Source organism: Oryzias melastigma, linkage group LG2 (assembly GCF_002922805.2).
Source record: "Oryzias melastigma strain HK-1 linkage group LG2, ASM292280v2, whole genome shotgun sequence".
Lineage (NCBI taxonomy): Eukaryota > Metazoa > Chordata > Actinopteri > Beloniformes > Adrianichthyidae > Oryzias > Oryzias melastigma.
Window position 1 is genome coordinate 3,114,697 of NC_050513.1, and position 9,956 is coordinate 3,124,652.

Sequence of the window (9,956 nt, forward strand, 5' to 3'; positions counted from 1 at the left end):
AAAAAAAAAAAAAGCTAGCAGACCACTCACTATGTTAGAAACGAAGCTAGCTGACTGCTAATTATGTTAAAAACAAAGCTAGTGGACCACTAACTACATTCAAAACAAAGCTTGTGGACCGCTAACTATGTTAGAAACTATGCTAGCAGACCGCTAACAATGTTTAAAATAAAGCTAGTGGACCGCTAACTACATTCAAAACAAAGCTAGTGGACAGCTAACTATGTTAGAAACTATGCTAGCAGACCGCTTACAATGTTTAAAACTAAGCTAGTGGACCGCTAACTATGTTGGAAATGTTTAGCGGCTGTATGGCTCAGTGGGCTAAGTATAGGGTTTGCTTGCAGGAGCCCTGGGTTCAATCCCCGGGGTGTCCACTGATCTCCACCCAGATTGGATCCCTAGGCAAGACCCGACGCTGCTGCATAACTGGGTCCCTGTGCCCTTCAAATACAGGGTTGTGTGAGGAAGGGCATCTGGCGTAAAAACTGATGTGAAATAGTTGGTGCTGTGGCGACCTGAAAAGGATAAGCTGAAAGGTGAAGAAGAAGAAGCTAGCAGACCGCTAACAATGTTGAGAACAAAGCAAGTGACTGGTAACTATGATAGAAAACAAGGTTAGCGGATCGTCAATTACGATAACCGCTATAGATGTTAAAAACAAAGCTAGCGGACTGCTAACTATGTTAAAAACAAAGCTAGCACAAAGCTAACTATGTTCAAAACAAGGCTAGCGGACCACTAACTATGATAAAAAACATAGCTAGCAGAACGCTAACTATGTCAAAAACAATACTAGCGGACCACAAATTATATTAAAAACAAAGCTAGCGGACAGCTAACCACGTTAAAAACAAAGCTGGCCGACCGATAACCATGTTAAAACAAAGCTTATGGAAAGCTAACTATGTTAAAAACAAAGCTAGTGAACCTCTAACTCTATTAAAATCAAAGCTAGCGCAAAGCTAACTACGTTAAAAACAACGCTAGCGGACCACGAATTATATTAAAAACAAAGATAGCGGACAGCTAACCATGTTAAAAACAAAGCTGGCCGACCGATAACCATGTTAAAAACAAAGCTAGTGAATCTCTAACTCTATTAAAATCAAAGCTAGCAGACCGCAAACCATGTAAAAAAAAAAACAAGCTAGCCGACAGCTAACCACATTATAAACAAAGCTGGGCGGCCGCTAACTATGTTAAAAACAAAGCTAACGCAAAGCCAACTATGTTAAAAACAAAGCTAGTGGACCTCTAACTCTATTAAAAACAATGCTAGCTGACCGCTAACCATTAAAAAATTAATGCTAGCCAACCGCTAACCACGTTAAAAACAATGCTAGCCGACTGCTAACTATGTCCAAAACAAAGCTAGCAGACCGCTAACTATATTAAAAAAATGATATCGCCCCATTTCTAATTTAAACCCTGTTGGATTTTCTTTTGCTGTTGGCGTTTCTTTTTTTTTAAGTGGGGGTTGCGTTATAGGAAGGAATCCACCTAAAAAAAAAAACATTTATGAAGACGTGTTTGACCCCTTAACTCCACCGTCAACCTTTGTCTGGGCTGGATTGTGTTTGGTTCTGGTACTAAAGGCTCTTTTTGTTCTTTCAGCCAAACCAATCCAGTCAAATAAAGTCTGGTTTTAGGTCACATGACTTGTCGGGCTATTTTGTCCCCCCCCCACTTATGGATCAACCTCTGCAACAGGAGTACAAGTGGCGGGAGCTGGACGAGCAGCGCAAAGCCGAGAGACTGCAAAAGCGGCTGCAGCAGGAGCAGGTCTACCTGCTGTCCCTGCAGCACGAACCCAAGCAGCATCCTGCTGACAGGACTGCCCCCTCCCCAGAGCCCAGCCAACCCCCCCAGGCCTTAACTCTGCCCCCGGCCTTTTTGCCAACCCCACGAGCTCAGGTCATCGACGCCTTTTCTGTGGCCTCTGAGCCCTCCTCAGACAGGACAGAACCAGAGAAGACTGACGAGACCAGACAGGTTTCACCCTCCCAAACCCCTATAAGCGAACCCCCCACCGAAAGTCTGGAGCCTGACAGGACGTCCGAGCCTGTCAGGCTTCCCAATCAGCCTATCAGAGAGGTGAACCTCCTCTTCTTCCTCCTCAGCTCCTCTTCTTGCTCTGCTTCTTGCTTGCTTTTGCCCAGCCTCAGTGTTCAGGGTACAGCTTGAAGCTTCCCTTTCTTCCTCCGGATGTTCTGGTGTTTTCCTTCAAGAGAATTAAAACGAGAGCTTTTCCATGCTTTTACTCTGAAAGGTTAAGATGAGGTGGCTGCGAGGATTTGGGCCGCATGTCCAAACTAACCGACTCCACTCTCCGGCAGGCAGCGCCTCCTCACAAACCGGTGTCTGTCGTTATTAACAGCACTTTGGTTCGAGCCGGTCTGGCGTCACCTTTTATCTCTGCATCAGAGCATGTTTTTGTCGTTCGTGTTGATAAAGGTTTTTCAAAATAAGAGTGGCTTTAAAATGGAAAGATTGTCAAACTAAAGGCTGATTCATTCTCTGCAAGAAAAACAAAAAACAAATAAAGAACAGGACGTTACCTCAGTGTGGTCGAACCTGCTTTCTGTGAGGAAACTGTTCCACCAATTCCCTATCAACATAGCAACCGCCAAACATTCTGGGATAGATTTATTCTTGGTCCCTGATCTCGTCCCTCCCATCATGCTTCGTAAATCTTCCTATTTAATCACCTAAAACACATGTTTCTTCCTCTTCAAACACCATAAAACTTGTTTTTTTTTACTTCAGCTTTGTTCCTTTCATTTCCCACAATGCTTTGAGCTTGTGACGTCAAATCTCCAGGCCAGAAAGAAGTGAATCAGCCTTTAGACCCGCCTCTGATCCCCAAACCTCATCCCGTCTCCCTTCCCTTTATCCCAGGCGGATGAACGCTACCGTAAGAACATCCAGGGCTCCCCTCAGACCGCCCCTCCTCCCAAGCTGCCCCCCCTGCCACCCCGATCCTCCGAACCCTTCTCCAATGGCGGCTCCTCCTCCGAGGCCATGCACCGACCCATGGAGCCCCAGGTAATCCTGTCCTTCTCCTTCATCGCTCCGTTCTCCTCCTGCTCTGAGCTCCGATGTTCCGGCTTTGTTTCCGTTTTATGGTCGAGAAGTTCTTGTTAATCAACTTCTGCTCCAGCCGTCGACTGTATACGAGAACTGGACAGAGTGAGTGTGACATCATTCTTCTGGCTCCAACCAAATTAAGTGGCATCAGGCACCATTTTTTCACAATCCAGATAAGTCTGAGCCAGTAGACTCCACCTACTTTAATTGAGGCATCTGATTGGTAATTTTTTTGGTTGTCCTGTTTCTTAGATTCAGATTAGGATTTAGTAGTTTCTTGAATTTAGATTAGGATTTAGTTCTGTTTCTTGGATTCAGATTAAGATTTTATCATGTTTCTTTGATTGAGATTAGGATTGTATCCTGTTTCTTGGATTCAGATTAAGATATTATCACGTTTCTTTGATCCAGATTAGGATTGTATCCTGTTTCTTGGATTCAGATAAGGATTTTGTCCTGTTTCTTGGATTCAGATTAGGATTTTGTCCTTTTCCTAGATTTAGATTGAGATTTAGCCCTGTTTCTTGGATTTAGACAAGGGTGTAGTCTTGTTTTTTGGATTCAGATTAGGATTTAGTTCTGTTTCTTGGATTCAGATTAGGATTTAGTCCTGTTCCTTGATTTAGTTTAAGATTTAGTCCTGTTTCTTGGATTTAGATTAGGATTTAGTCCTGTTCCTTGATTTATTTTAAGATTTAGTCCTGTTTCTTGGATTCACATTAGGATTTAGATCTGTTCCTTAATTTAGTTTAAGATTTAGTCCTGTTTCTTGGATTCAGATTAGGATTTAGTCCTGTTCCTTGATTTAGTTTAAGATTTAGTCCTGTTTCTTGGATTTAGATTAGGATTTAGTCCTGTTCCTTGATTTATTTTAAGATTTAGTCCTGTTTCTTGGATTCACATTAGGATTTAGTCCTGTTCCTTGATTTAGATTAGAATTTAGTCCTGTTTTTCTTGATTTAGATGTGGATTTAGTCCTGTTTCATGGATCCAGAATAGAATTTAGTCCTGCTTCTTGAATTCAGATCAGGATTTTATCCTGTTTTTATAACTCGGTCAAATTTTGGAAGTTGAATAAAAAATCATGAAAAAAATTAGGATTGCCAAGGAAAGATTCAAGTATCAGATCAAGATCGGTTATCCTGACCAACAGAAGTCTATGGAATTCTAGCTTCTCTCAGCCAACAGCTACTTCCCGTTTGGAACACCGGGAGGGACGGGGTCACTCTGTCCAGTTCTCATATACTGTCAATGGTTCTGACACAACGTAACAAGGAGAACAAACTGTTTAACATCAATCTTTACAAAGCGAATTGTTGCGCCACTGTTTCATGTCTGCTTTTGTTGTGTAATGTGGTTCTGGTAATGCAGTAAGGGATGCTGTTGCGGTAACCCATTGAATCATGGGAAATGTAGTGAGTCATGATTAATCAGTGGTGCTGAAGATGAAGCGACTTACTCATAACGTTAATGGACTTGCGTCTTTGAGACTCATAATGTGAATCTTTTACGCCTACACCGCTGAACACCAAATTTAGTTATTTTTCACTCTCAATACAGGAAGTGAAGAAGCTCGGCACGCTTGATTGGTCCGATCGACGATTGGTGGAGATCGTTTGATGTGTGGAATTTTTTTAAACATAGGAGTGAAAATGGCTGTGATTGGACGAAGTTTCTGTCAAGAAAAAGTTGGTGTGATCGCAACAGTGCGAAGTCTGACTGAATTTGAGTTCAAGTTTCCGTTATTGATTTATAATTAAATATATTCTTGTTTTCCTGGTTGTTGTTATTGGATTAGTTTATTTTTTTTGTTGTGTTGCTTTTTAAAGCTACAATCATTTAAATATTTTAATGTTTTGCCCATTTGGAATCCAGAAATGATTTTTTTTTTCCAACACAAGTTGGATTATAGTATATTGACTATATATTTAATCAAACTTTTTCACTTATAGTGTGACGTCTTGAAGTTGTGTTAAAAAAAACACATTTAAGTGAAAATTGAGCTAAAACTTCAGTGAGGAATGTTGTTTTTTTGTATGTTTGCATGCAGATGTATCAGAGCACATGTATGTTGGAGGCCTTGTGCATCTTCCCTCACGTCTTACTTTGTCGTCTGCTTGTCACCCCCCCACTTCCACCCCCACCACATTAAACAAAGGTGCAGTGGTCACACCTGGCAGCTCTTAAGAGCAGCAACAGCGCCACCCCCTCTCCTCCTCCGCCTGTTGTCGCTCGCTCCCAGTCCTTCAGCGAATCCGGTGGCGTGGCGTCTAACTTTGCACAGCTCCACCTGCGCTCCCAGGACCCCCACCATCAACACCACCACCACCCATCGCCCGCACGCACTGACCCCCACCCCCAACCTCCCCTCCACCACCCTCAGGCTCAGAATAGGCTGGAACACCAGTCCAGCAGTGAAGAGGTTCCTCCCAAGGTAAGAAGATGTTGAGGTCCGCCCCCTCCCACCCCCACCTTCCCTCTCTCATCCACCTCCTTCATGTCGGTCTGTCTCACCACTGCGCTCAGTCTAATCTCACTGGAACTTCATGGTAATCTGTTCGAGATTACAGGTCAGAAATGAAAGATGCTTTTCCTTGGCCTTTAGAAAACACCAAAATACTTCTGTTTCTTGGAATCGGATTAGAAACTAGTATTTTTTTTCTCGAAATTAGATTAGGATTTTGTCATAATTCTTGGATTGTTATTGGATTCATATTGAGATCTAGTCATTTTATTGGATTTAGATTAAGATTTAGTCATGTTATTGGATTCATATTGAGATCTAGTCATTTTATTGGATTTAGATTAAGATTTAGTCATTTTATTGGATTCATATTGAGATTTGGTCGTGTTTTTGGATTTAGATTAAGATTTAGTCTTGTTTTTGGATTCAGATTGAGATGTAGTCATTTTAGTGGATTTAGATTAAGATTTAGTCGTGTTTCTCAGATTCAGATAAGAATTTTGTCATGTTTTATGCATTTAGATTAAGATTTCGTCCTGTTTATTGGATATAGGTAAGAATTTAGTCTTTATTTTCTAAATAATTTATGCCACATATCTTAATTAGATTGCATATATCGGTGTACATTTTTTGTTTTGGTTGCTTGAAATTGACCAATAAACCAGATTAGGATTTAGTAATATTTCTTAGTTTAATGATCAACTGTTCTTTTTATTAAAAAAAAAAACGTCCAGTAGGAGTTTAAAAAAAAAGCTCTTCAGTTTTTGTCTGGTTCCATCATGGTAAAGGTTGATTTGTTATTATTTTATTTCAAGTACCCGTGGATAAGGTCTGTTTTTCAATCTGAGATTAAAACAATAAAGCTTTGTTTGAATGCCGATACGTGCTCAGCATCTCTAAAGGTTTTTGAAACTGTCTCCCAGGTACCAGTGAGGACAACATCCAGGTCTCCGGTTCTGTCGCGGCGAGAGTCTCCTCTGCCAACGCAGCCCAACAACCAGAGGAACGCTGTCGGGTCAGTAAACCAACTTCAAACATTTCAATCACTTCAGTCAAAACTTAGGTCAGCGAGACTGTGGAGATGAGAGGAAACTGTAAAGTTTTCCTTGTTTAAGCCCAAAAAAGAGGATTGTTTATGGAATCACTTTGGCACAAACAGAACAACTGAACACCATCTATGAATGAAGAATATAACTTTAAGAAAACTGTATGGGTTCATTTGAATTAAATATGCAGATAATGTAACTTTCTATTTGAACGTTTCTTTTATTTTGCTAATTTTTTTCCATCCTGTTAATAAACCAACTAAATCAACTAAATGTGAGCAGCACAGCAGCGTCTTTAGGGCTTTTGTTGAGTTCGGCGTTGCTCTTCCGTGCAGGAACTTGGAGCAGCGCCCTCTATGGGACCGGGTGGAGAAGCTGCAGTCCCGACCCGGCAGTGGCAGCTCCTCCAATTCCAGCTCTCAGGCCAGTCCCGGCGAGCGTTTCAGGCCTCGCTGTGAGTCCCCTGGTACTGTACATGTCTATTTTTTTATCATTTCTCCGTTATTAAAACAACTTTATATCACAGAGATTTTAGTTTTCATTGGTTTGAAATTTGTAATCTAACTAAAGCTGTTACATTTGTAGTAATAGAACAATCTGCTTCGGTTTGTGGCTTCTAGAGTGTAGCAGCAGAATGAAAATCCCCTTTTTGTTTTCCCGGATTAGATCCAGCCAATCCCTAACGCTTCCTTTTGTTTCCACTGAAAGCTTCCTCTAAATCCGAGGGACCGCCTCTTCAGCGGCCTGAAAATCTCCCCAAAAAGCAAGATGAGAAGAACCTGGCCAGGCCAACGCGACCCGCCGTAAGTCCTCTTCAGCCCGTCTGACTGTACACAGAACCAGAATCCGTTGGCTTCTCCATAGACCACAGCGTCATGGAAACGAATTTGATTCCCTGATTTATCTTCAAACATCTAACATGAGCTGTTCCTCTGATTTTATTCTTTATTATTTTCTTATTTTATCATTAATATTTTTCAGACTATAAGTCGCAGCCGCAAAACAAAAAATATCAAAGTATAGAAGAAAAAAAATTATATAAGTTGCACTTTTGGAAGAAATTTAACAACGTTTAAAGGCCTCAAATGGGAAATCATAATAATGGCATCGATGACAATAATAGTCTGAACACACTGCGACTGATACTCTGAAGAATACGGTAGCTGAGATAAATCCCAGAATCCCTTTCAGCTCTAGCTGACCTGTGGGAATAAAAGCCTGGATGCTTTCAGGACCTGACGGCTCTGGCTAAAGAGCTACGAGCCGTGGATGACGTGCGGCCCCCTCACAAGGTCACAGACTACTCCTCATCGAGCGAGGACTCGGGGACCACAGACGAGGAAGACGATGAGGAGGTGGACCAGGAGCCGGGGGACGAGTCCACGTCAGGGGCAGAGGACTCCAGAGCCGGGTAAACCGAGAGAAATCTTCACATTTAAGTTTTGAGAGGAACCATCGCTGAATCAACGTCTGTCAGATTTAGCTGCACAGACTTCAAAAGTGACCCAGCCAGAAAGGCCAAATGGGAACCATCTGGTTTAAAAGTGAGCAAAAATGTGGACCCCGAAAGGGCTTGTCCGCAGTTTCCGTGGTGGTCCCACCTGTGTTTGCCCACAATGACTTAAGTGGGAACTCAATGGGTTAGGATGCTATGCTAGCCAGCCACCTGGTGGATAGCGTAGCATGCTACATCGGAACTCACTAGCATGCTACAGAGGAGCTCGCTAGCATGCTACAGCAGAGTGAGTTCCGATGTAGCATGCTACCAAGCTCGTCTGTAGCATGCTAGGGAGCTCCACTGTAGTATGCTAGTGAACTCAGCTGTAGCATGCTAGTGAACTCAGCTGTAGCATGCTAGTGAACTCAGCTGTAACATGCTAGTGAGCTCCTCTGTAGCATGCTAGTGAGCTCCTCTGTAGCATGCTGGCAAGTTCCCATGTAGCATGCTGGCAAGTTCCCATGTAGCATGCTAGCAAGTTCCCATGTAGCATGCTAGCAAGTTCCCATGTAGCATGCTAGCAAGTTCCCATGTAGCATACTAGCAAGTTCCCATGTAGCATGCTAGTGATTTCCCATGTAGCATGCTCGTGAGTTCCTATGTAGCATGCTAGCAAGCGCTTCTGTAGCATGTTAGCGAGTTCCCATGTAGCATGCTAGCGAGCTTTTCTGTAGCATGCTAGCGAGCTCCCCTGTAGCATGCTACTGAGCTCCTCTGTAGCATGCTAGTCAGCTCTTCTGTAGCATGCTAGCAAGTTCCCATGTAGCATGCTAGCGTACTTCTCTGTAGCATGGTAGTGAGCTCCGCTGTAGCATGCTAGCGAGCTCTGCTGTAGCATGCTAGCGAGCTCCTCTGTAGCATGCTAGCGAGCTCCTCTGTAGCATGCTAGTGAGTTCCGATGTAGCATGCTACCAAGCTCGTCTGTAGCATGCTAGCGAGCTCCACTGTAGCATACTATCAAGCTCCACTGTAGCATGCTAGCGAGTTCCCATGTAGCATGCAAGCGAGCTTCTCTGTAGCATGCTAGCGAATTCCCATGTAGCATGATAGCGAGTTCCCATGTAGCATGATAGCGAGTTCCCATGTAGCATGATAGCGAGCTCCTCTGTAGCATGCTAGCGAGTTCCCATGTAGCATGCTAGCGTACTTCTCTGTAGCATGGTAGCGAGCTCCGCTGTAGCATGCTAGCAAGCTCTGCTGTAGCATGCTAGCGAGCTTCTCTGTAGCATGCTAGCGAATTCCCATGTAGCATGATAGCGAGTTCCCATGTAGCATGATAGCGAGTTCCCATGTAGCATGATAGCGAGCTCCTCTGTAGCATGCTAGCGAGTTCCCATGTAGCATGCTAGCGTACTTCTCTGTAGCATGGTAGCGAGCTCCGCTGTAGCATGCTAGCGAGCTCCTCTGTAGCATGCTAGCGAGCTCCAATGTAGCATGCTAGCGAGCTCCAATGTAGCATACTATCAAGCTTTGCTGTAGCATGCTAGTGAGCTCCTCTACAGCGAGCTAGCAAGCTCTGCTGTAGTGAGCTAAAAAGCTCAGCTGTAGTGAGCTAGCGAACTCCGCTGTCCACCAGGCGGCTGGATAGCATAGCGAGCTAACCCACTGAGTGTCCACCTAATTCAATGTGGGCAAACACAGGTGGGACCACCACAGAAACTGTGGACAAACCCAATTGGGTCCACATTTTCTGCCCACTTTTAAATCATATGGGGCCCACTTGGCCTTGCTGGCTGGGAAGTTCAGCTTCCTAAATGTCCCCAAAAATGTAAAAATAATTAAAAAAAACAGTTTAATCCTAATTCCTCAAACCTTTCTAAAAAAAATCTTTTCTCTTTTTTTTACAGGCGGCTCAGAA

The 9,956-nt window shown here is 43.2% G+C and overlaps 1 protein-coding gene across 7 annotated transcripts in view; it reads left to right on the forward strand.

The window, feature by feature from the left end:
- LOC112160181 (mitogen-activated protein kinase kinase kinase kinase 4) overlaps positions 1-9,956 on the forward strand; it is a 52,183-nt gene that overhangs the window by 34,814 nt on the left and 7,413 nt on the right. For 4 of the 7 annotated variants that reach the window (XM_024294572.2, XM_024294575.2, XM_024294576.2 and 1 more), the window contains exons 15-21: positions 1,618-2,097; positions 2,902-3,048; positions 5,249-5,524; positions 6,478-6,569; positions 6,936-7,066; positions 7,309-7,403; positions 7,833-8,011. In XM_024294572.2, coding sequence (XP_024150340.1) covers positions 1,618-2,097; positions 2,902-3,048; positions 5,249-5,524; positions 6,478-6,569; positions 6,936-7,066; positions 7,309-7,403; positions 7,833-8,011 — 1,400 coding nt within the window. The remainder of the gene's footprint in view (positions 1-1,617; positions 2,098-2,901; positions 3,049-5,248; positions 5,525-6,477; positions 6,570-6,935; positions 7,067-7,308; positions 7,404-7,832; positions 8,012-9,956) is intronic. The other 3 variants (XM_024294573.2, XM_024294577.2, XM_024294580.2) reach the window with 2 other exon arrangements.